At 39.2% G+C, this 27003-nt stretch overlaps 2 protein-coding genes across 2 annotated transcripts; one reads left to right on the forward strand and one right to left on the reverse strand.

Annotated features, from left to right (window-relative positions):
* Nucleotides 1-54: 54 nt before the first annotated feature.
* LOC112570090 lies at nt 55-21387 on the reverse strand. The gene is given in 26 exon segments (XM_025248314.1): nt 55-2808; nt 5271-5424; nt 5874-5996; nt 6504-6628; nt 7550-7656; nt 7933-8068; nt 8425-8611; nt 9492-9533; nt 9730-9776; nt 9932-10139; nt 10667-10813; nt 11061-11125; nt 11613-11663; nt 12708-12779; nt 13299-13409; nt 14896-15083; nt 15323-15479; nt 15482-15496; nt 16338-16456; nt 16730-16854; nt 18586-18721; nt 19696-19826; nt 19971-20046; nt 20049-20121; nt 20716-20798; nt 21215-21387. Coding segments are annotated over 26 exon segments (2790 nt in total). The 5' UTR covers nt 21312-21387; the 3' UTR covers nt 55-2793.
* A 161-nt stretch (nt 21388-21548) lies between these two features.
* Nucleotides 21549-23002, forward strand: LOC112570089 (glutaredoxin-related protein 5, mitochondrial-like). The gene is made up of 2 exons (XM_025248313.1): nt 21549-21868; nt 22521-23002. The coding sequence occupies exons 1-2, from the start codon at nt 21607-21609 to the stop codon at nt 22691-22693; spliced, it is 435 nt and encodes a 144-aa protein (XP_025104098.1). The 5' UTR covers nt 21549-21606; the 3' UTR covers nt 22694-23002.
* Nucleotides 23003-27003: the final 4001 nt, after the last annotated feature.

Raw genomic sequence — 27003 nt, forward strand, 5'->3', positions numbered from 1 at the left:
TCATACAAACATCAATACTTACAATCATACATATAGATAAATAATAAAATTTGCTCAGAAATACAAGATCTTTTTCAGTTTAAAACCTTCATACACTTTATGTTCCCAAACTATTTCCACCAAAGTTGTAAAACAGATGCACTTTGAATATACCAATTAATCAGTTAAAACAAGAAAATGAGCCACATAAGGAAACATTATGTCTACGTTCATCTTTGATTTCCCTCTAAAAAGTCAACAAATAAATTTGATACAAAAGCTCATTCAACATCTGGAACTATTTGGAAGATTGTTTTTTCTTGTTTGTCCAAACAGGGAATGAAAACAATGAGAAAAAAACAGCAATGTAACAAGTTGAGCGCCAACATTCAAGTAAAGAGCGCATTTAAACCTGCATGTTTGCATTTGTCTGCCTGTCTCAGTTGTTATTTTGAAACTTAGCAGTTGACTGGCTGGCAACGCTGTTAACCTCGTCAGGGCTATAATAACCCTCAAGCTGTCATTAGCACTGCATCCTTGATCCAACAAAAGGTGGTCCCAACATGGCAACCAGCTTCCTCTCTATACATAAACCGGTCATAACAAGCAGCAGAAGGCGAGGCCCATAATGTGGGTAGGAACTTTGGCCTTTTAGGAAAGAAATAAAGCAAAGGATAGCCCATTCACAGGCTGCTCTACGGCCAGATTGAGAGTAGCAGCTCCACTCAAAGGAAGGTGAATAATAGGCGAGAACGTTCCATGTAAAGGTGGGAAAACCACTTGCAAACTCATTTGTGATTTTGCTTACATTTAACTGGTGCAATTATTCAAAAGAGTATTTTCTCTTTTTCACAAAATTACACATGCAAACACCACCGTACTAATACAATAACATTTGCTCCCATGTGCATACACACACATATCCATGCATGTTTCACATGTAAATGTTTCTTTTAAACCAATGAGCATAACAGTTGACATCCAACAGAGTGTTAGCTGACATGTTCAGACCTTTGTTCAGAACAGAACTCTCCAAATTTTGTTTTAAAAAAAGCATGTAGACAGCATGTGAATGTTTTCAAGATAGAGAATCCTCACCATTATGTGAATATTTTTTATTTGAGTTTGCATAATTGTTGTGATTCAGCCTGTCATTCTCATGCTCATGCCAATATGTGTTTTTAATATTTTTTTTCTTTTCCCCATTGTCACAACAGATTTTTCAAGCCCTTCTGCTGTGGCCTTTCAGTCACATTTCTGCTGCTGCTATTTCTTCATCATGGACTCATTCCATTTTCATTTATCTGCTGACTGCAGGTGTTCCCATAACTATAAAAGGAAAAGGACCACACCTTGAAGTTAGACAACCAAATGATGTACAAGAGGGCAAGGACGATGCATATGAATCTCATAATTCTGACATACAATGCATGAGATGGTAGCCCTGCGTTTCAGTTTGCCAGCATCACCAACTGACAGGGTGCCATTATCAAAAACAAAAAAAAAACAACAAAAAAACATTTATGCTGATAGCTGCTCTCAGTTACGTTGCTCAGTACCTACACCATGCGAAAATAAGGAAAACAATAACAGTATATTAATTAATTTGATAACAAAAAGCCAGGAATGACTGATGTTGGTACTTATAATGTTTATGCCCACACATGACAAATATAACCACGCTGACTTTATGAAACCAGCAACCCCTTATAAATATGCTTATATGTGTGTATATCATTAGCATATCCATGCAGTCTTGAAATACATTAACATACAAGTACTTGTGCTCCAGAAGCCATGCTTCTATAAATGTGCTCTAATAAACCTGTGCTAGGTTACTTTACACACGGCTGTACACTGTAAGCTTACCTGCACATTTTACATCAACATCCCCACACACCACATGACACTATTAATGTACATTCACCAAGGGGAAAATGTTCACATATCATCAAGTCAAAAAAGATTTTGGGTGATCATCAAGTCAAAAAAGATTTTGGGTGCTTGTAAAATGAGATACGCATATATACAAAAGTCTAAGATTACTACTGAAAATTATACACAATGTATTCTCAAAAAGACCTATTTACCATTTGATGTTCTCCCCAAACTAGCTGTGATCTAGGGATCTAAAGAGAATAAGTAACACTGCTACTCTTTCCTTTGTCATTTATCTCTTTCTCAAATTATTCCTTAATAATTTCCTTGCATTTGACAACAGAAACTACTACAGGAATTGAGTTGTAAATACAAAAGCAAGCAAGGGGTCTGTTTGTCCTGGTGGCAAACTAAGTACAACAGTGCTCCTCTCCAATTAATAATTATTACACCTTATCCTTTCCCCAAAAGGAAGACATCCCACACTACTTTCCCCAATACATGATCGAAAATATTAAAGTTCAAGGGGAATAAAACTGCCCAAATGCTAAAGTTGTACATATGGAACATTCTTGATCACCACAGCAAATTTTTCATTAGGAATTTATGTTAAGTTGACAAAGGAGAAAACCAACCAACTAGTTTGTCAATCTCCAGGGGAAAGACGTTATCATCAAATCTTTTACACTGGTATAAACAAACACAAGATGCATTATCTCAAGCAGACATGCTTTTACACCCACACACAAAGGTATGTTTGTATCCTGTATGCATGCATGCATGCAACTCAAGAAGTTAGTTTTTTAAGTGTGTATATAAAGTATGGGGCTTGTTTATGACTCACAGTTTAAATTTTAATTATCCTTCAATGATAATTACATTAGCCAGCACAGCACAGCATCACGCCATTTCCTGCAAATGCGTTCTCTGCACTTGTCACTGGAAACAGATCTGTGTGAACAAGAACACATAAATCCTTAGAAAATAGCATATCACAAAGAGAATGTTCTGTGTGAACAAGAACACATAGCAGTTTCGACAATAGCATTTGACAAAGACAAGTCAGGTAAGCCCAGCACACAACAGTTTCTGATAACTGGCACATCATTCAATATAACATGTTTAGTTTTTAACCTCCATTAACATCTCAAAAGACATCCATACTTTTTCATAAGGGAATACATTACCAACTACTGCAGCATTTAAGCAGTAAGTCTGCCAGCACAAAAGCGGCAGGAAACAGCTGGAGAAAGGCTGACACAAGCAGCTTTATCATCCATGAGAGTAATCAGGATGCCTTTAAACTCTGACATTTAAAATCACGCTGCATAAATATTTTGGCACTGTGCTACATGCTGTCTACCAATGACACATCTTGCATCTAATGTGCCCACATTCCCTTGTATGCAACACATGCTGTCTTCAGCCACCCTTTGCACATGGCATCCACAGACAAAGATATTATTTTCACCTGAAGGTGAATACAGTGCATGCTGTCATCCTGTGTACATGGTTTCAAGAAACCTAAAAAAACACATCTGTTTCTTGTATTCACTGCATGCCTACTAACCTACTTAATGCCAAAACTATGGAATAATGATAGCAATAATGTGAGCTTCTACAACACAGTACCCCAGCCAAAGTCAGGTTTACTGTGCGAACACAAAGACATAAATCCTGCAGTTGTTTTTGTGAAGTTAATGGAATGCAAGGGCTGTTGTTCTGCCAGATGACATTCATAGATCAGGAAGTTAATGAGTTGAGATTTCAGTTGCACAACACATGTAAACCTTAAAATTGTTTTGTAGAAACAAATAAACAGATGTTTTAAAAACTGCTTCTAAGCTGTTTATAAACATTTCATAAAAGCTGTTTTAACTTAAAACCTAAAGTGTTTAAAATTTCAAATGTGTTGTACAGCTGAGTCCAGATCAACAGTTCGTAAAGTCATTTGATGAGACTTGCATAAATCATTATCAGGGACGTAGATCAGAATGTCAGAAAATTGATGGTATCCACAAGATCACCAAGCAGAGAGATATTATATTAAAAATGTAAGATTAAAGCAAAATGCCTGTTTGACCTGGATGTAAGGTTATCGCAATGATAACATGTAAGAAGGAATTATTATGGCATTAGCTAAAGGACTCATCACAATAAGAAAAATTAAATCAGTAAATGAATAAAAAAAAGGCCACAGGCCTACTAGTCCAGCACAATGCCAAAAATGCCATCAACAAGTGTAAGTTAGTAGAATGGTACTCCAATCACATCACAGCAGAAAAACAACAATACAAAGAGCTTACCCCTTCAAGAATGTTAAGATAAGGGAAACCACTCTTATGGAAGCCTTTGCACAGGGTGTCAAGCTTACTTCTTGTGTAAAACATGAAATGTACTGCCCATCTATATAAGGGTTATGTTTAGACTCGCATGTTCTGCTCACATCACATCTATACAGTATTCTAACCACACTATGTCTATACATGACATATTCTGACCACCTCAGTGAATGTCTACATAATACACATTACACACATCACAAGCTGATATCACGGTCTATTTCAGCACAAGTTGAGGCTATTTGACATTCTGTGTACTTGCACAGTTCCCACAATTTAACTGTGTGGCAAAGATACAGTCTCTGTGCTCAGTGCACTCTCATTACACCATGAGTGCCTTCACTGCTTGTTTCAGTTATTACACAAATGTCCCAAACATAAGTTGCTCCAGGTTTTAATATGCATGAGTGTGGCTGACTGCATGTGTGGGGTTGGGTAGGTAGATGAAACAGAGAAGTACTCAAGGCATGTAAGTCCAGACACAGTCATGTATGAGCATATATATATAAACACAGGCAAACCTCTTTATACCTATCAGGTTTTCATCTAAACACTTGCAAAAGAAACAAAGATTGAGTTCAAGTACAATCACATTTAACAGATAGCATCAGATCAGGAAAATTATGCCGCATCCTTGATGAGGCAGTTTGCACAAAACAAGCAGAGGTACCAACAAGTACCAATGCTGAAGTTAGCTGAAGACGATGCTGATTCTGCCAGTTGTCTCCCCTTACCTACAATCTTAGGGTCATAGGAAAACATGTAAGGTTACACTCTCCTGTTTGCAAGCATGCTGATAATAAATACCTACTCAACCTGCACCCACTGTTGTTTCCTCTTTCTTGCAATTGCAGCTGATGCCGGCATGATTTGCCAGTGACATGAAAGCAGCCTTTGTGAAATGACGAAACTGGTAATGTGCGTTTCACAACACAAGCAACGTTAGATGCATACCTGAGAAAGACATTTCACTGTGCAGAACAGGAAGGTCCCAACCATTTGCACATGCACACACGTCACACATTGATGATGCAAGCACACGCTAGTGTAAGTTGCAGTCTCCTACAACACCTTGGCTTGATTCTGTAGCAAAGAATCTGGATGGGAATCTGGCAAGAGAACACGTAGCAGACTCCGTAACATAGCCAAGGATTCCGTCAGCCCAACAGCCTCCAAGTAGCGACAGGACCATACTGACTTGTAGGTTGTCATTAGCTCCAGCAGCCTGCACACATTAGCAAACCCTTTTCCCAGTCACCTGGCTGTACCGCACACAGATTCATCATTCAGAACACTAGTTTCAACTCAATATCATATTTTTGAAACTGTGACAGCCAGGTTGTTCTGTTACAATCGAATACTTGTTCTAACAAATCCAGTCCATGAAAACCCATGTTACTAGTAAAAAAATCATTTTAAGAGTAACTTCTCTTTTTCTTCGAGACTTAGCAGATGACATGACCATAGGAGATAAAGGGTTACACTAGCTCTTTAACTACCGAAAAGTTGTCTCCCCTGACAGTGAGCTAGCATGAGCAACTGCCCCATCTCCTATTGTCATCTGGTACAGTCAAAGAAGAAATGAACTATATCAATTAATTTGCACAAGACATCACGGGTAATACTGGTTGCACAACAAAACTGAACAAAAACTGGCATCATTGACAGGCTCACCTGTTAGCCAAGTCAGTCCGTGCTGTTGGGGTCAGGTTGTTCACCCCAAAGTTGACCACAGAGTAGCCAGCACTGCCTTGACTCCCAGGTTTTCGACCTGCCAACACTAACGCCTTGCCAATCCTGCAAAAAAAGAGCCATAAATTTATTTTGAACATTTTTTGTCAACATATTTTTAAATATCCTCAGCTCTGATATGCCTGTTCTGTAGCCCTGCCATGTGCCAAGAGGTGACCTGTTGTATCATTACAGAGCAAGAGACTAAATACAGCAACCACCAGGAACTGCATGTAGGGAGGTTAAGATCTAAAAATACACCTCATAGTTACAGCATATCTGATGTTACGAAAAGGCGTTTCACATTAAAAAAGATTTAAGATCTAAAACTTTACTGTTTAAGTACTCCCCCACCCTCTACCTATTCACATGCATGCATACACCAACCATACTGCTGCTACAGCCAGCACTAAATACAAACAACATATATAAACTAGCCATACATTTTCTACAGCCAGCACTAAATACAAGCAACATAGATAAACCAGCCATACTTTTGCTACAACCAGCACCAAATACAAGCAGCATTACCACAAGCTGCTGCACAGTTACCGCTCGTAGTTGTGAACTTACTTGCAAGCCATTGACATCAGATCTATAGTCAGGAGAAGTTCCTTATTTAGTGCCTGTGCCTGTGGACCATTGGGCGTTGTCTTGGACAGTGCTGTTTGGCATTTCTTGATGTGACGTGACACAACCTGCCACAGAGTTGAGTAGGGACATCAAGCACCGCCTCATGGTGACCATGTCCAAGTAGATACCTCAACTACCGTCTCATGGTGATTGTGTCCAAGCAGTCTCATGCCATTATTTTGCCCTCCCACCTCTCACTACACACTCTTTAATAACAGATTGTCCTCAAAATTGCCCCTAATTATAGATGATATAAACCTATGATATACCCTTGGAAGAGGGTGTGCATTACTGTATGCGTGTCATATACATACATGTGGGTGCATGTGCACAGAGGCGGCGTTAGGAACCGTTAAGAAAACGCGGGGCCTGGGGCCGACCATCCGCGCGGGGCCTGGGTAATGGAGTACGTGTATCAACATCCCTATTGATATGATGCTGGAAGCACTGATTTATATACAGTTAGATAGGCTGGATCAATTTCGCCAGATAACACACGAATTTAGTGTTTTAATTGTTTGTAACCTTCCCCACCGTTTGTGACAGTAGCGGTTTTTTCTTAAAGCAAAATAATATGGTGACGATAACTTAATAAACTGCTTGATGTTATTGTCGGGTTTAACATGAAGACATGGGTTCAATAATTTGCTTAATTAGAACTTCGAAGTGTTTTCTGAACGTCAATTTTTTGGTCACAACTTGTTTAACACAGCTAGCAATAAGTCATAAAGATGGCATCGGGGCTGAAGTGCGCGGGGCCCCTTCGAGAGCGGGGCCTGGGGCAGCCGCCCCATTTGCCACCCCCTAACGCAGCCGCTGCATGTGCATGCACGTATATGTGTGCATATGTGCACAAGAATAAAAAAGACAGCCATAACAGTTTTGATCTTGCTCTACAAAGAAAAAATTTTTAAGTTTATCTGTCTCAATGAGGATTTATAATTTAACATATAAAAATATTATTCCTATAAATCTGTGATCTATACCTGTAAGGCATCGGTAGATAAGTTCTCCAGGGGTACACCATCTGGGTAGTTGAGGAGGCGAAAAAGAACAGAACCCTGATCTTCTGGTAAGTTTTGCATATCCTCCCCTTGAAAAAATGGCACACAAGAAGTCAAAGGTTCTTTCAAAATACAGGATAGACAATAAGACATGGCCTCCAAGCTCTGCTGTGCATGTGGGTGCATGCATACCCACTCTCACTACTTTGGTTGCTTTGTCTCTAATTTATCAATCCACTTGACATTAGATTGAAAAAAAAACATCATGTATTTACCCCACATTTATTTTCTTTTTCCACAAACAGTTTGCATTTACCTCCCCACTTTCAGAAAATCAGGTCAAGAAGCTTACAACACAAACTGACCTGCTTGATTTCGAGCTCGCCGGATTGCATATGTCTCAGCACGACCAAGCTCAACAATAATCTCCCCTGTCACGCAGTAGGAATCGTAAAACACATGGTAGCTGATAAGTTCTGAAAGATGACTCAGGAGGAAGTCCTATAATGATATGTTGAAAAGAAAGCCCATTTTTCCACAGCAGCAGAAAAAGATGCAAGTAATATTGGACTCAAGCACTTAAAACTGTTACACTATCTCTTGAATTTCCTCATTTTGTACTCTTACAAAATTTTAGCAAATATAATCCTTCACTTTTTTCCCCTAAAACTTTGCAATGCAGTGTGCTTTCTGTAAAATTTATAAGAATTCTCAGTACCCTTATCATAGCATAAAAGTCCTCATCTCTTTAACACTGTGCAGCCACATAAAAATTCAACATGCACAAAAATCTTTCCATTTTTATAAGCTGTAATACCTAAGATTAATTAAAAATTAATTAAAAAGTTCACACCTACCCAGCGACACTCTGTGTTCCAGGACAGGCCAGCACCTATGACAAAGCCAGGCCAGGCAAACGGCTGGTGTGTCAGATGGCCTTTGCCAGTCCAGTCACATACCACACACCCCAAGGCCCCCTGACTGCTACCTGCTTTCACGGCTTGAAAAATGTTGCTTGCTGCAGCTTCTGGGCATCCAGCCAGACTGCCACAAACAGGCAACCAGGTAAACATTAACTCAAACCAGTCACTTCGAAGACTGTTGTTTTGAAAGCACCCACAAGCACTAAGAAGGCAAGTAAAAATACATTTTTTTCTCTTCTTTTTCTATATGTAGTCCCTAGGATATCACTTGAGGAATAATTTTCTGCAGCTGCCTTTCTTTTTGTTTGGACACAAAATTATTTTTGACTCAAAAGCCTGCACACAATGAGGAGACTAAGGAGTCTCTTTAGATCTAAATATCTGGTTGTAACACCTCTGTGCGCAGTCATTCTGCATTTATCATCTTTCTTGTCAAACACAGGACTTCAATATTTAATAACTCTTTGATAAAATAGTTGTTTTCTTGAACACAGCACACATTTTTCTGCAACTGAAAAAAGCAAGCATTCTCCATATCAGTGCTTGTGCATGCAATTTTGTTTTGCATGAACGAGTTTCTCCAAAGAACACGTGACTGGGAGGGATAAGTCATGCAGAGAAGATCTTATTAACTGCACCTTTCATCTTCCATTACTGTTGCTGCCCTGTTCTGGAACCAGGTCATAGCTTGGTACTAGCCCCCAAAATGCAGGAAACAAATAAACGTGACTCCTAAATATAAGCAGACCTTATCAACTTCGGTCAGAAGTGCCATGGAAAGGAGAAAAAAAGTTTCCCAAAATTACTTGATAAAGAACAGTTTGAAAGCAAAGATGTGCCAGATCTCACATTTAAACTACTAAGTTATTTGTCTCATATGACTAAAGTGAGAAGACAATATCAATCACTGATGACAAGTTCTTACTAAAAAAATTTTTTTAATAATACATTTTTTCTTTGAGACTTACAGAATGACAAGACAGTTAAAGAAAAAAATCTACCTGTTCCATGCAGCTGTGCCAGGGCAGACAAAGAAATGGATGCTGAAAAAAAAACATGTTTTAAGCCATAAGAACAACAAATTATAAAAAAAAGACTATAACTCTGCAATTGATCACCATTAACTTTTAAGTAAAAAGAACTTATCCCAGACTAATTCTCTGTTACAATTACAGCAAATGTCAAATGCTTGTATCATGAGTCCTAAATAGCTAAATACATAAAATATATCACTTTTACCCTAATTCAGCCAGTGGTGTGCAAAAGGTGTTGAAATCATGGTCAGCCTGTTAAAAAAAATGGAACAGCCATTTATATTATATATATATTAAAAAAATAAAATTGTAACCAAGAGTCCTGTTGTCTTTAAAGCAATGTCTCTTTACAATTATGCAAGCTGGAATATTTAGAACATTTGATTTAAAAAGAAACTGAGTCCTACTTTGACACCATACTCATTGAAGACAATATGTGGGGGTAGCTGCTGCAGGACAGATGTAGAGAGGTCATGAAGTGGGTAACCACAAAGCTGCAGGGTCTGGTCACGTCCAATCGGTATAAACTTGCCCACTTCACTGATGTCCAGTCTTTCATCCTCTCCAGTCAGGTTCAGCAAAAAACTGCTCAGTCGAGGACCACAGCTCACAAAGCTGGAAGCAAAGAGAGACAGCAACTTGCTTAACATCTGTGCAGTCTACCCATCTGATGCAAAAACAAAAGGTAAAGGTCGCCTCCTAACTTTGCTTAGTCATTGAGGGGTGAAGTGTTAGAGACCTCCCTTTTCTCAGGACTAGCTTTACATGAAGGCACTCATCTCTTCTCCTTTGCTACCTTACCTCCCCCAACCCTCTATGGAGTCAGGCACCTATTCCTGACAGCTAGGTCAACTGGAGCAAGGATATCAAACCCTTGTGGCTCTCATTTCAGACACCAATACTCTACCCACTTCTAACATATTATGTCAAGTCACTCAACCAGCATTGGGTTTTATCTGTCACACAAGGCACAAAAGGAAAACTGAAAGAAAAATTTATTAGCCCAGAATAAAATGTTAAGATGTCAGAGTGTACTTCAGCTGTAACATCCTCACAATCAAACATGCCCAACACTGTTTGCTCTGTCTTGCTCTGCAACACCTTTTGACCACATAACTCAACAGGCAACTCTTCCAACTTACTCAGAATGAGAGAAGCATGCAAGGAAGTCTGAGAAATCAGAGTAAAGCTGTCCTAGTTCTTCAAACTCAACCTTGGGTCCCACCTCCAGTGCTGGCTCAAGACCCATCTGTCGCCGATGGCAGAAGTCTACCAGATGCAAAAGCTCCCTGTGGAGATGATGCCAGTCAAAGGTAAGCACAAAGCTAGGAAGCAAATACACTGGACAAAAAAGCATATGAGAATTGGGCAGCAAACATATTAACATATAAGCACTGGCATATATTTTGACGGCATATTTTATACCTATCCTTGCTACAATCACAATATGGCTGGAATATTTTTTGCAAGCTTTTATGTTGCCTGAACTAATGCCTGACATAAATTATAAAAGAATTAGGGAATAAGTGAACTCACCTCCTACTGAAACAGAACTGCCACTCTGGGGGTGACTTTGTCTTGAATCTTGAGTACATATACACCTGAAGAATAAACCCTCTAATCATCTCCTACCTTATCAAAACTCTTTCTTTACAAAATACTGTTTCCCAAATTCTTAGTGAATAATGCCCTTGTGGTTTTGAGACACATGTCTGCAAAACATTACCATGCACACAGAGCAAGGTCAAAGGAGTGATATCATAAAATGTGCACTGATATACCAAAATATCACAATGACACCTCTTTTGGTCACAAAAGAGAGAGTATGTGAGTGAGAGAGAGAGAAAGAGGGCATATGTTGCTCACATTTATTAAAACACTTGAATCATTTGAATATCCATGCACAAATTTAAATATGCATGCATATTTTTTATACATCTTTAGGTAAGTGATCTCAATTATTGTTATATTTTTCCATCATGAAAAGAAATAAAACTTGAAATTTTATCAATTAAGAAGTGCATGTGCATATTTGTGTCTGAGAATCAATTAATGACCTCAACTTGAAAACTGCCATTTCAGTGCTACCTGATTTATCTTCATTGATGACAGTGTATCCAAAATTTCTTCAAGAAACATCTGCAACAATTCAAATCAAAGCATTGTGTGAGTGATTGTTACTGTTCTTACCAAAGTGATCACCAAGCCAATTATACTTCATTCCATGGAAACGTCAGTTTTTTTCACTCTGGCTGGAAAGTTTCATGGAAATAACTTTAAGATGTCATTTCATATGCATGTGACATCACATAGAATTGCTAAGAGTGATGTCTCTTCACTTAACTGGCTGCAGAGAGCAGGTCCGTCACATTTTTGTCTCATTTGATGCCTTCTTCATATTGTGTGTTTGATGTACCTGCCACTGTGGTGTTTCCTTCCATGTCAGTGACTTTGGTACTTTTTAACAGGAAGACATCACAATTAGCTTGGTTCCGCAGGCTTCGGTTCTATGACCTTTGTGGAACTGTGGACTTTTGTGTGTGTTTGGGCTCCCTCATCCCTGTAAGGCAACTTGTGCCTTCTGTGGAGAGGTGCTGATTGGAACTTTGGTGTGTCTTCCTCCCTGTATGCTACATGAGCTGTAGACTGTGGTTTGTGTGGTATGTGGATGCTATCCTTCAGTGTGAAGTACAGAATCTGCTACACACCTAAGTCATTTTGTCACTTTAAATGGGTTAATAATACTGCGCTCCTCAGTCTTCATAATTCATCTTGATATCTCATTGTCACCTATAGTTATGGTGTTGTGCCTTGACCTTGCCTATAGGGATGGGATATTATACTATGTAACTTTATTATTATTACAACTTCTTCAGCACTGATATGTCAATAAAATTTACTTTTGCATAGAGAGTCTAAGCCCTTTTCCTAATTGCTGTAATCGGTAACTAGCTGACTTCATTTTGGCTGATACCTGTCAAACCACACCTACCAAACATAACCCATGTTTAAGACATAACAAAAATATTTCTGCTGGTTTCAGTTGGGACTGGATAAACAGCATAATCTTGAGAATTCTTTGCTTATATTGGAATATTGTATGCAGTCTGTATGCAGGTGACAAACAGTTATAAACTGTGCTATCTACTGGTATCTTAAAGACATAACAGGCTTCACTCTTACCATGGTAGGAACACGGCCCTGTGAAAAGTCCAGCAGCACACCTCTGTATGGTAGTTCTGGCCAGTCATCAATCTAAGAAAAAAGGAAATAAGCACCATGAAAAAAATCCTACCTGTTTTACTGGACAAAGAAACTATATCTGTTGGATCAATATGGTTTAAAATATGGCCGTTAGACAATAATTATCCTGACAGGGATGAAACTCAAATACCTAGGTCACTATGGGCAGTCTTTTACATTTGTAAATGCTGTCTTTAAGAGGTGTAGAGCAGTGCATGCTCTTCCTCCTCCTGACACTACATATAGCGTGACAGTACTATGATGGTTTTCTGGTGAAGTGAAGACATTTCATCTGTCCTTTTATTACTATTGTATGGATTGTCTTGCACATATTTGAAATTGAAATTATTCAATAATATGATATATAAATGCAGAAAATGTTGCTGTGAAATAAACAAATAAAATGAATGGAATGCAGTTATATTTTTTTTAAATCTGAAGCAAAAAGAAAGAAGCACAAATACTCATAAATATATGTCTGCGTGCCTCAGATATACAAAGGAACAAACGCACACATACAAACACACCTACCAACAATGTAGGAATGGTGATTTCATCTTTTCCTTGATAAAGTGACATCAACTGTAAAAGTGTTGAAACTGCATATCCTAGAGATTCTAATGTTCCACAGACAATCTTCATCTGCAATAAAACAATCCACACTCAACTCCTCACAGCTGAATGCATATTCAGCTTCACAAATGTTTTGGTTTTATCTTCCCATTGTTTCTCTTTTTTTTTTAATTTTTGTAGTCACTTCATCATAAAGCTTTCTTTGTATTACAGTCTTTAGAACTGCAGAAAACCTGCTGTGAGACCAGTTTTATCCCCCTTAGATGTGTATGGGTGGATGGTGGCGTGTATTGTGTGTGAGCTAGCTTGACAGCACGTAAACCTGAAACTCATGTGGGTAACGAAAATGCTCAACTTTGGTAGATGTAACACATTGTCACTGCATGTGCAAACCTGGTAATCCCATACCAAAATTTGTGGCCCACCAATACAGTGAGGATTGACGTCCTGGGTTCAGATCTCATCTTGGGCATGCTGTTCTTACTCTGTATGTTGCATCTGCTTTACAGGGCTGGCTGCTTTGCCATGATATTGCCTTAGCTGCTGGCTTGGCAGAAAACATCAATCCCTCCCCTCCCCAACCTCTCCCCATCCCATCACTTTCTCTCAGACTGTAGACGTTTAAGAGCTGTGTTACATGAGAAATAATCAGAAGAATTTAAGGTAAGTTACTATGTAATGTCTTTGTTAAGAACTGCCTTTTTGTGACAACATATCATGACAGTATTTTGTATCTGTTTCTGATAACTTAAATTCAAAAGAAAAGGAACAAAGAAAAAAATATTTTGAGAGGGCTGAAACATAAAATCTGAGAAGCCCAAAGACAGATTTATATTGTTTTGTTGTTTGATAACATATTTGTAGACATAGTGTGTTCATGTGTGCTACACGCATCCCTGACAACAACTCAAAATATCCACTCTGGTCTAATGGATGATGATAGATGAGTGATAAACTCAAGCTCTGCACTCAGAATGTGGAACTGTTTATCAGCCATGTACAGCCAGAAGGGTACTGAGAGCAGAGTACACAACAGAAACCAGTTATATGGCAATACAGGTGACTCTCTATTTGTATCGAGCGGTCTGGTGGCGCAACGGTTAGCGCCTGTCACCAATACAGTGAAGGTTGGCTGCCCAGAGTTCAATTTCTCGTCTCGGACACGCTGTTCTTTCTCTGCACATGGCATCTGTTTACAGGGCTGGCTGCCTTGCCGTAATATAGCTCAGTTGCTGGCACAGCGTAAAACACCAATTCTCCCCACCCCCCTCTATTTGTATCACGGACATGTATAGGTGCACTGCTGTCTGTCTGCCAAGACAAATGCTTAGCCTCTTGCAAGGTTCTCTGCTATTAGTCTCAGTAAGCCTAAACAATGAATTTGACAAAACCGGAAGCTTTGTACACACCTGCCTCAGAAAAAATCGTCTGTAAGCAGTCCAGTAATACAAGTTTCGTTATTTGTATAAATCCACAAGCTATAGCTTGCAATCTAAAAATAAACCAGGATGAGGTCACTTTTTTTCTGTTGTCAGTTGTAAAAAAAAATGTCTACCTGCTTGGGACTGATAGTCAGCTTGTAAGTTCCATAACCAGGGCACAGGCGAGAGCTCACATGACACACTATGTGAGGGGTTTCCCGATCAGCCAAGGAGGTCAAGAGATCAAGCAAGATGTTGACACCCAGTGACTCAAACTTTGGTCGCCGTACATTCCACACTCCTGCCACATCACTGGGGCGAGCTAGAGGATGAAAAGTAGAGACAATGACTGGGATGAGAAGGGTGAAACAATCAGATTTTGTTTTAATTTGGGTAAACGATTAAGCCTTGTCATACACTTTTCTGTTGACATGAAGTAAGGTTTCTGCCCTTTTTTGTAATTTTTATAAATAGCAATCTTTAAAGACATGCACTCCTGTCCACAAACAGGATTACACCTGTCAACTAAAACTGCACTCTTGCACTCATTCAAAACTTTACCTTGATCAGGTGAGGATGAGATGAGGACTGTGAGTGAGTTTTTGATCACGAAAGGTTTACCACCCCCTTGTACAATGCTCTGTGGCTGGGGCCACAGTAAATTCAGCCGCTCTTCTGTCAAAATGGGTTTAAGTGGTGTGCCAATGCCATTATGTCTTCAAAGAGCGTAAGTTTCTAGATGAAAAGGAAATATTTATGAAGACAACAATAAGAGATGTGTCACATTCTTGCATTAAATATAATCCAGTCCTGGTCTTAAAAGATGCAGAAACCAACAGAATAGTAGAGCAAGAGACATGCCTATATATGACCCAAATTCAAACTGATGAAAATGATGACGACGACAGTGATGATAAAGCAATACATATTTCATTTCACTGCTTTGCAGTGAGCTTAATGCCTTGAACAAAATAGCAGCATTAAAAAAAAAATGGCAAACATAATGTACAAATGGTAAAAAAAACAAAAAACAAAGGTGTGTGTGTGGGGGGGGCAGAAGCGAGAAAGATGGTGAGCATACCAGGAGATACATTTACTGGAGATATTCACAAAAGAGGCTGGTCTTATGGCAGGGGGTGGAATTGGTGTTTTATGCTCAATCAGCAACTAAGGCTATATCATTGCAAGGCTACCAGCCCTGTAAAAACATATGCCACATGCAGAGAGAGAACAGAGTGCCTGAGACGAGAGATAACCCAGGACAGCCAACCCTCACTGTATTGGTAACAGGTGCTAACCATTGCACCACTGGACTGCCCTGGGTCTTAAGGCAAGCCTTTAAAGATTCAAAGGTGATCACTTTGCATGCTGATAGGCTTAAGACACTCTAGACACTGCAGCCAGAGAAGGAAAAGAAGTCGACCCAAATTTGTCTCATTCTATGCAAGGCCATTACAGGAGGTAAGCAAGCAGATCTGAGCAATCAATTTGACTTCAAAACATTAATTCAAAAATAAAGGTTGCATTCAAATGAAAAGAAGAGACTTTTATGCACATACAATAAACATACACTCACCTTGAAAGTCGGTGTCAGGAGTTGAGGAGACATGGGCTCACCAGCTCCATCGCCATTGAGAAGGCCATCAGTAGATGCCATACTACCAAATCTCACAAGATTCGCCTTACTTCCTGGAACTGGAAAGATTCATAAGAATTATCAATGACAATTATCAAGCTCTTACATGTAATAATTAATGCATATGGGAACAAATGTTACATATATGACATTATACAAATAACTCTCTAGCTCTTTTGTGTTCCTATGGAACAAAAATGAATTAAATGCTGGGTTTTTCTCTAAAAATTATTTAGACAGTTTTTATGCCTGGAATATTAGCTCCCAAAAAAGCTTAAAGTGTGAGAGAAATATCTTTTTTCTAGCAACAAAATAACAAGTAGCAAACTGACCATGGTGCATTCCATTCTCTGCACTGTCAATAACGAGCGTGTTTTTGGGTCGAGGTGCCCTCAGAGCCTGAAGCAGGTCTTCTCGATCTCCAGCCAAATCAAAAGCATTTTGACCAACATACTCCCTGTAACAGCAGCATAATATACAAACAAGCTTAGATGCATTGTGTAACATAGTCTTCAAAAACAGACAATAACTACACTTACCACAAACCGAAGATCATTATTGTTTACCTGTATGAAATTAGAAAAATCTCTAACTGAATGATTGAAAGTTATTTTTGTAAGTCCAAGGAAGTGGGAGAAGGGGAATAAAGCATCTAGATGTATTTCCCTTACAGTTAAATGTCAGCCTAAGACTAAGATAGTAAATGATAAAGCCACCAAAACCAGCACCTAAACATCTGTGATATATAAATCAAAATATATGGGATTCTGAAATTTTCTTTTATTCTAATAATAATTACAAACATGTGACATATATAAGGCATGATCATGGTCATAAAGAGGCATGCTATCAACGCTTGAGACAAAAACAGGACATGGACAGCAAACAAAGAACGGAAGAATGAACAGAAGTACTGATAAGTAATAAAAGACAAACAGAACTGGGTAACAAACAATAAGGATTAAGAGCGTGTTACACGAATCTGCAAAGCAAGATGAGCAGGCACACTAGTCAACAGATGAAAAAAAAGCAAGAGAAAAGGTTTATGAATGGATAGCATTACGTGGTCTGTTGTTAGGAGCAATACTCATGGAAGAGATGTGTTTTTAGTGCAAGTTTAATAGATTTGATGGTAGGAAGGTTGCAGATATGGAAGAGAGTTCTACTGGTCTGCTGTTCAGTAGTTAAAAATCCTGTAGCCGTATTCTGTCCTTCTGATGACAGGGACAGTCAGAATATGGTCATCAGACAAAAAGTGGAATTGACTAGCTGGGATGTAGGGTAAGAGAAGTTTAGAGAAATAAGCAGGAAAATCCAGCACAGAAATTAAAACATAGCACACAGCTTGTACTGAAGGTGAGAACGGATGGGTAACCAATGTAGAAAATGAAGGAAGAGGAAGGAGTGACATGGTCCTGTTTCCTAGCTTTAAGCACCAGACATGCAGCAGAGATCTGTACTTTCTGAAGTTTATAAATGCTATATGCAGGGCAGCCAGCCAGCAAGCAAGGAGTTACAATAATCATGCCTAGATAGAACAAACACGAAGAGAAGACTGTTAGCAGGGTGTGAGAAAGAATGTGGCAGACGGCACTGATCTTATGCAGCTCATTATAAGCAGACTTTCTATAATTTGCCAATCAAGGGTTATGTCAGCAGTGAAGATGAGCCCCAAATTTCTGACAGATGACATAAAGGTGATAATGGTTTCCCCCACCTTGACCTTTTTGGGGGACCAATAAGCAATGATTGATTTCTTCTTCTCAGGCATAAGAGGACTTCTTTAAGTTTGTTCATCACTAAGTTTGTTTGTTTTGTACCATGAAATCTTTGATGCCCCTTATCCAGGCTCCTATAATGCTAACAGCAGAGTAAGACTCAGTCAGCAGGGTGAAGCAGCACAGTTGCATGTTATCAGCATATGGCAGATGAGAAAGTGAGAATGGATGCATGACGAAATTGGCTTCATGTATAAAATGAACAGAATGGGGCCAGCTACTAAGCCTTGGGAGACCTTACAAGAAAGTGGAGGGCAGGATGTTTCACGCCATATGAACACAGTCTGGCTCCTATCAGTTACATAGTTGCCCAAAAATCCTCTTTCCTTGTCTACTGGCACATAATGTACTTTTACTTAGGGTTTTTGCTGTTCCCAAATTCGGACAAAAAATAATCTTGGTATTCTCACCCAACAGTGACAGTCAAGTCAGGGTCAGCTCCGTATGACAGAAGTTCATCCACAACACTTCTATCCCCACGTTTAACGGCCTCTAAGAGTGGTGTCATTCCTGATGCATTGTAGATGTTAGGCAATGCTCCACGAGCTGTGCATAGAAAGACCTATTTGAGTTTAAACACAACAGTTAAACTAAAATTACCTGCATGTCTAATTGCATTCAGTGTTCAAGCAGTTTTAGCAGTCTGTTACATGAAGATGGGGCATATTCCTGATAATTTCATTCTCAAGACCAAAAATTGCTTTAGTATGGTGTCTCACAGAAATGAATGACTGTGCGAATGGAAAGAAAATTTGCTCTACAAAACAGGAAAGGATCAGAATTAATGATAAAACATTTATTAAATATATTGTTAACCTAAAGAAAAAACATATGTCACTTATTTCCTAAGATGTTGTGGAAAAATTGGTCTTTTCTAGGAACAGCTATTTTTGAGTCTGCAAGCATTGCAAAATGCAGTCTACACTGGACATGTACTTTCCTAAACAAACACACGAGTCAGTATTACTGCAGTGTACCCAGAGTCCAAGAAAAGATATTAAGTTTGTAAATTATGAATGAGAAGTCCATGTCACTGTTCCTGCACCTCAAAGGAATACCTCATACTTATGGCTGCTTGCTTCAAGCATTAGATTTCAACTCACGGAAGGCATCATCGCTATTTAAAAATTAAACCCTCCTGACTGATCCATTCATAAAAAAAAAACAACTTCTTCTTTATAAAAAGCAGGTGTGGCTAGATGTCACAATCAAAGTGGTGGTCCTGTTTACCAACACTCAATTTGACTCGCAGCCAAATTTTGGTAACCCAATGCAGCATGAAGAGGATGGTCATCTTATTTTAATGGTTGTGCCTTCTAAGAATTATTAAACTTTAAACAGAAGGCACTTGCTGACACGTTTTCTTAAGTAATCCAAATAAAACTGACTGCTTCTCTTTCATCAGTATGTGCAGTTCAGATATCGACTAAAGTTGAGAGCAGGAGTAATGACAATAGTTATAGGTTGATAAGTCTAATGAGTTTAATCCTTGTAGAGCTAGTGGAAGGCAGCCCACTCACAGCATAGACACTGTACCATATCCTTGTTGCCATAGCTGGCTGCCCAGTGAAGTGGAGTGCTCTGTGTTTCAGGACTGTCTCTAAGATTGACTTCAACTCCAGAGGCAAGAAGCTGACAAACACGCCCCAGACTGCAGGATACAAATATTAATCATGATTACATTATAGACAATTCTTTCCGAATATTAACCTAGCACAGATGGTATATGCCTAATACAGATGGAATCAATCACTTACAGTTACAAACATCTAACATTTATCTCCCTTCCACTGACTTGGACTGTGCAGTAGCTTGCAGTAGTTCCTCGTTAAACACTGTGCGCATTTCATCAGATGCCAGTTCAAGGGCCAGTTGCCTTCACTGTTGGGGACACATGGATCAGCTCCTCCAGCCAGAAGTGCACGCACCTTATCCAGCTTGCCACACTGAAAAAAAAAATACACATGACAAAAGGCAAGCTTTCCATTATTTTATAACTAAACTTTTTTGGTAATAATGCTAACCATCTGATTTGCCTTAGTGACCACTCTTTGAATATGTGCATCAAAAGATTACTCACAGTTCAAATTAACCCCCAAGTCCTTTAAATCATTACAAGATTTCTTTTTCTCCAACTTGTCTCCCATTTTTATTGCATATGTGCATCTCAAACTGTTTTCCCACATGCATAACTCCACATTTTGATATATTGAATTATAAGTTCCATTGTTCACACTTATTTTGTAACTTGTTAATATTTCTTTGGATCGCTATGCTGTTCTTTGCTTTGTTACATAATTTTGTAAACAGCTTAAAAAGTATTTCAGTCAAATGTATAATTCTATGGGGGCAGGGGGAGAAAGAACTATATTTTAGTAGTGTCTAGAATTTTTCTCATCTCTTCATAAATGTAAATGATGCAAATAAATAACATGATTATTACTAATAATATTAGCAGAAATGAATTCCTATCTTGCTTTAAATTACCAATCACTACAATAATAATTCAGTCACAATACTGAGGCATTATGGACTTATACCTTCACGGCATAATGAAGCAAGGTGTTTCCTTCTATTTCTGGTTCACAGAGAATTCTTTTTAAATTCTCCACCTCCTTGGTATCTGCAGTCATAAACAGAACGACTACTTACACAAGACAGAATTATCCTTTCCTGTAATTTATCTCACTCTTGCCTTGGTCAAGACAGAGAATGCACTTATGATTTATATAAATTTTGTTTTGGCAAATGCGGATTTCGTCACATCTTATATATTGTGAAATTCGCCCATTACCCGGTGCATTTTGCTTAAGTGCAATTTGTGTCTACACGCCTTCATGGATGCGGCGCATCATTTCACAAGCGTGTCTAATTACTAATTAATCTTAATTATGTACATATTGTTTCAACAGCTGTAGGACGTAAAGCTCTTTACACTTCAATGTATATATTTATGTCACTAATGACTGAGTTTTAAACTTCGAAAGTTTGGGTCGACGTCTAGCAACGTTTTATCCTATCGCGAAGAAAAAGATATACTTTTTTGCATTTCTTGAATCACAGAGCAGATTATATCTGTTCTATCTGCATCTATTGCTGTTTTTAGCTGCTGTATAATTTCCTTAGAAGAAGTCATTTTCAAAGTTTTTCCATCTGATGCACAACTTTATTGGACTAACACACGTCACAATCCCGCTAGCCGGAAGTTTATATACAAGTACTCTTGAACAAAACGCTTTTATTAATGTTTAATCTATAAGTCTCAAAGATTATTGCGGTGATTTGTTTTTTTCATTTTTTATATTTTCTCATTCCGAAAATGTATTTAGGGTTCAATTATTTCTTTTGATAATATCTAATCTCGTTTTGAAAACATGAGGTGAAGGACAAACTCCATAGGACTGTCGTCGAAATTAAACAGGCTAGACAACATGAATCTTGTCGGAAAGAAAGTTTTGCAGAGACATGGACTGACATTTTGCCGCTTTATTGCAGCTCGGTATTCAACACAACCAGGTACAAAGGAGCACATAGAAAGTCTCGTAAAGGAAAAGCCGGTTTTTGTGTTCATGAAAGGTACTCCGGATCAACCGAGATGTGGATTTAGTAACGCTGTTGTGCAGATATTGAAGTTTCATGGTGTTGAAAAGTTCGACTCCTACAATGTACTTGAAAACGAAGATGTTCGGCAAGGTACTAATTACTTTCTTATTTCCTCTGTAATTTGTGATGAATTATGTATCTCTATGTATCACGTTATTGAGGTAGTCAGGGTCAGAACATCTGTGTAAAAGTCATTGTGAATCAAGTTTTCATGAAAGATATGTGGTATACAAACAAATGGTTTTCATATACCTTACGAGAATTCGATGAAGTTTAACAAAGGTTTTACTAATCTAAAGTGGTATATGGAAGTACTTCCCACTTTACGACTTTCAGATCGTTGAATGCAATAACTTTAAAACATGACACAAAACCTTAATCTTTGATGCTTAAATGAAAGTTTATCTTTAAAGCTACCTGATGCAGAGAAAAGGAAAAAGAGATGTAACTAAGGTAGACTGTTCACTGATGAGGAAAGATCAAACATTCAAACTAAACATTTTCTACTAAGATGTTTTAATAAGCCACAACCAGAATTGTTTATATTTGTAGTAGCAGCCTAATTCTTGTGCGTGATAACTGCCTAACCATGTTATACAAAAATATTAAGATATGATGTAACACGACTGGTTAATGAATGGTTCATGCATTCCTCATGTGAACAACACAATCTCTTTCCCTAGGATACCAGATATACATGCTGAGCAAGTTTCTGAAAACACTTTTTGTAAATTTGTTCTAGGGGTAAAAGACTATACAAACTGGCCAACAATTCCTCAAGTATTCATTGGTGGAGAATTTGTTGGTGGCTGCGACATCATGTTGGAGATGCACAAGAATGGTGAACTTATAGAGGAACTTAAGAAGGCTGGCATCAGATCTGCACTGCTAGACGAGCCACAAAAACAAGTGTGACATGACTTTAAGTGAAGCAGCTTTATACTTCATGTCACATGCAATACATTTGCTGTTCTAGATTAGCAGTGTATGAATTTTGAATGAATGTCAGGTTCTTGTTTGTGTTTCTTGTCATAGTGCAAAATTAAAATCTGCTATTGCTGATTTTTGTTTTGCCTTAAAATTTGTGGCAATCCATAGAAAATGCATCAGTATATGCAGATAAACCTTTTTATTTTTCTCTTTTTTTTTCTTTTTAGCTGCTTGCTCATTGCTAGGGTTTTCAATATTTAATGCACATTCACAATAAATAAGTTTTACATTTAACAGTGTTTTCATTCCGAAGGTTGGGAAGACAGAGTATTAAGGAGACTGGTTGTATGTTTCTGAGAAAAGTGTTGGTCAGGCTTTTTTATGTAGATCATAAATATATGTACTACTTTTTGTGTGTTCACTTATTGAATTAAAGAAATAGTTTATAACCTTGTCCTCATTATGCAAAAGGAAGGACATTGCTAAAGATCAGTCACTGCTACGCTACACAAAAAATTACCAGTTCGAAAGAACCCTGCACTAAAATGTAAGGGTTTGCATGAGGGTGTGGGGATTCAGAAAGGCAGGCCTGTAGTGGGAAGACAATATCTAAAGCAGACAAGCTTGATGTAGATCTGGTACCTGATAAATTAGGGGTGGGGGAAAACTAAGGCTAGTATATTGTGTGAATAGTGAAAATAAAAGCAGCAGTTCTTATGGCTTTTTTTTTTTTAAGGGAGGGATGGGATCTGGTAATTTTGTGGACATAGCTTTCATAATGGCAAACAAGGGACAAGCTTGCTGCACTAGTTTCTTGTGGTGTGGCAACACTTGTCTTCAGACATAGGCAAACGTACAACTATGTCGATGCAGGAAAGTGGAACGAAAGAAAGCCCCAAATGGCACAACTCGAAAACGATGGCAGCAGCCCTGCACTTAATGCACTGTCGGAGAAGGGAAAGACGACATCTGTACTCGGTTCGTGCTAGAAGTGGCTGGACGTCTTGGTGGTTGGTCTAAGGAAGGAATCGATGAAGAAGAAAAATCGATTTGATCGAATGAGAACGAGGGAAAGGGGCAATTACTCCCGTGATTGAACTGTTTGAAAAAAGTCCGTGAAAGCATTTTTAGTATTATTTTTTTCTGTTCTTTTATCCGCTTTTGAAGTCGTGGAATTATTTCAGAGAAAAGATTAGGAACAGTTTTATAGTTTACATGATAGTAGTGGTCATTATATGCTCAGAGTGTAGGTTCGCAGTGCAATCAATGGCGGCCGACCACACGAGGTAGAAGAACTTGTCCCGGAGATCTTGGAAGGAAAAAAAATTAAAGCGTTTGTGAGATGCAGAGACTCAAGTTTCAGGCCCATACTGCGCGTTAAGTGTCGTTGCAGATTCGGAAGAAACGAATTTCGCATCCCTCCTGATCCCACCGTCGTTTGTTTAAAAAAAATTAAAAAAAAAAAAACACGAAAAAACGCGCGAAGCAAGAAAAGAAAGTGTGGAGGGTGCCTTCATTCTCCTGACCTGCCACAGTATATTTTGTTGCTGGACACTCGTGAGGGCATGTCTTTCCATCATCCAAGCGCAGATGCAAGGACTATGTTCTTTGCAGCAGCGTCCGATACGCTCTTGCTCTGCAAATCAAATCGTAGTTAGCGAGGTTTCTCTCGCCATCGTCCCACTTATCCTTCGGTCAGTCCAGTCGAACGTGAAATCGTCTGATGCTGGAAGCGCGTGCAGAGGGCGAAGTGAGCCGTGTTCAGCGCGCTGCTATCTAGGTGCCCTTTCCCTACTTCCCCAACTAGGTTTTAGCACTTAGAAGTGTTTTAACATTATTTTTTTTCCACTGTTTTACAAAGACATCGAAGGATATATTAATAACAGAGTTGTTGTTTATACTACTCGTTTTTCGTGCGTGTTGTGTACAAACGTTTTACTTGTGTGGTTCATCCCATCTTTCTCGCACATTTAACGGTGGGTTTACTAACACGACGATAAATCCATTGACTTCACGTTTGAGTAGTTACATCAATACAGTGCGCGCGTGTGTGTCTGGAATGCAAGAGAAGCAGTTCAGTGTGTGCAAGAGTTCCAGTACGCGAATGTTTGTGGGCCTGAAAACAACATGAACGTGAGCGAGCGAGCGCGCCGTCGCACGAACATCCACCCAAGCACGCTTATAGGTGTGTAAAGCCATGCGACCTGATTGATTAAAAAGAAACAGCGGTCTTTGGAGAACACTGGGGAAATGTCAGTGAAAAGAAAATTGTAAAGAAAAAATGCTGTAAATGGCAGAACATGAAGGCAGCGAAGTCTCCCATCCATCCACAAACTCCGTCAGTGTCACGGGGAGCTTGTGAAGACTCAACACTCCCCCAACCCTTTCACAAGCAGTCAACGAGAATTTTTGACACTTACGCACCCCTACCCTCTTGCCTCGAATGGGCTCTCCTGAAGCTTGAGTGGACATCGGTGCAACTTTTCTTTAAATGTACTTACACACGATCACCTCGATCACCCATGCGCGCGTTTATGTCCACGCATATACACATCAACAAATAAAACGCACTCACATACTGATAGGCATGCATGCCTTCGCGCGTTTTAGCTTGGTCGCCGATGGCTATGAATCCGTCAGCCAGTCTTTTCTCCGTTTTCTTCAACACTTTACCTTCAGCTATTTTAGTCTGGGAGACAAGTTACCTGAGGCAGCGTTCGGTGATTTTGATTGCGTTATCTAGTCACTGGGTGTGGTGCACTTTAGCTGGCGAGACGCTGACAGCCTGGGCTTTCACTTATTTCGCAAATTAGCGGGTTGCGAAAAACCATGTTGGAATTTGCGTAGATATTCGATTAGGTGCCTAATGAGCCCATCTCATAACGCTTACGGCACTGACTTCCGTCCCTCCAGTTATGGCGACTTATCAGTAATCACGTTGGTGCTCGGTGATGGTAGTGACGGTGGTGGCTGCCTGCGCAAAGCAAACGTCTCAACCTTTCTGTCTCTCACACAGACTGCCGACCTCAAACAAGAGCTGACATCAAGAGAAAATCAATCTTACATCTTACATTATTCCACTGATGGCTTCGGCAGATCATCCGTAGAACAATTGTGACACATCTTAACGTCCGTCATGTCTAAATACCCGAGCATTATGCTAGAATTTCAAAGCAAGCATGAAGTGAATAATAAGACGAAATGATTTAAGAGAAACGCTTCGCTTCACTAGGCTAACAGGATGAGGTTATCTCGAGCATCAGGGGCGGCATCCAACCAATAATAAAAGTACGGTCTTTTTTATCATTTTGATAAATGCATTGCCTATCTATAAAGAACTGATACGTGTTTATGCATTTAAATTATTAAATACTTGTATTGATTTGTCTTTCCTGCTCAGAGACACAAGGCCTTTTTTTATTTAAAAAAAAAGAAGAAAAAAATAGTTAAAAACGTGTACTTAAAGCATCCTTTATTTTTCAAAAAACAAAAGTTGCACACATTTTAGGACCGGGATTTTTATTAGACTCCCAGTACAAAGTATTCCAGACATGCGTAACAAAAGTCTGGGAACATAATCTTCGAGCACTGAGAATGTAAACTATGGCGAACACCAACTGGTCGAAGCAAAAATACATGTGTGTATTCGTTGTGTACACGTCTGCAAATCAAGGGGAAAATGCACTTTTGGCACACTGTTGTACAGAAACTGACTAGCGCCCAGTGGTGCCCTCGTTTATGCCAAGGCCACACGCCGAGCCAAGTTCAAGGGAGACAACGCGGTTACACGCACGTCACTTTTTTTCCCAAACACATCATCGCGGGCACTCTATAGGATGGCTACTGTTCAAAGCACCTGCCTGCAAAAAAGGGAAAGCGTGAAACTTTTAAAAATACATCCGCCAACAGCGTGTGAAGATCAGTGCGTGTTCCCTGGAGAATGGTTCAGCGGCTGTGGCTCGGACAGCGAGGCAGCGATGGGGTGGGTATCGATTGATCGTTCAGCCCTACCAGTGATGCCGCTTATGTATTGCCACGAGACGTAACGACAAAGGGGCACCTGGGAGGCCAAGACATGAAAGCTATAAAAACCGACACAAGACCACCTTACGACGATGGATATCTCAAGACCACTGGCGGACATTGAAATGCAGTTTCCGACCAACGCACTTGGCTGGAAGGAGAAGGTGCAGGGGTGGGGGTTGGGTATCAGACAAGTGCAGCCAGCCCCGGCATCACCATACTGTCAAGCGATGCAAGACGATTCAATGTCTTCGCACACACACAAAAAAAAA

This window comes from Pomacea canaliculata, linkage group LG8 (assembly GCF_003073045.1).
Source record: "Pomacea canaliculata isolate SZHN2017 linkage group LG8, ASM307304v1, whole genome shotgun sequence".
NCBI lineage: Eukaryota > Metazoa > Mollusca > Gastropoda > Architaenioglossa > Ampullariidae > Pomacea > Pomacea canaliculata.

Excerpts from the sequence above, each read along its gene's own strand:
- LOC112570089 (XM_025248313.1), top strand. The coding sequence starts at position 21,607 with ATGAATCTTGTCGGAAAGAAAGTTTTGCAGAGACATGGACTGACATTT. Across the intron at positions 21,869-22,520 it reads AAACGAAGATGTTCGGCAAG|GGGTAAAAGACTATACAAAC; the intron begins GTACTAATTACT and ends AATTTGTTCTAG.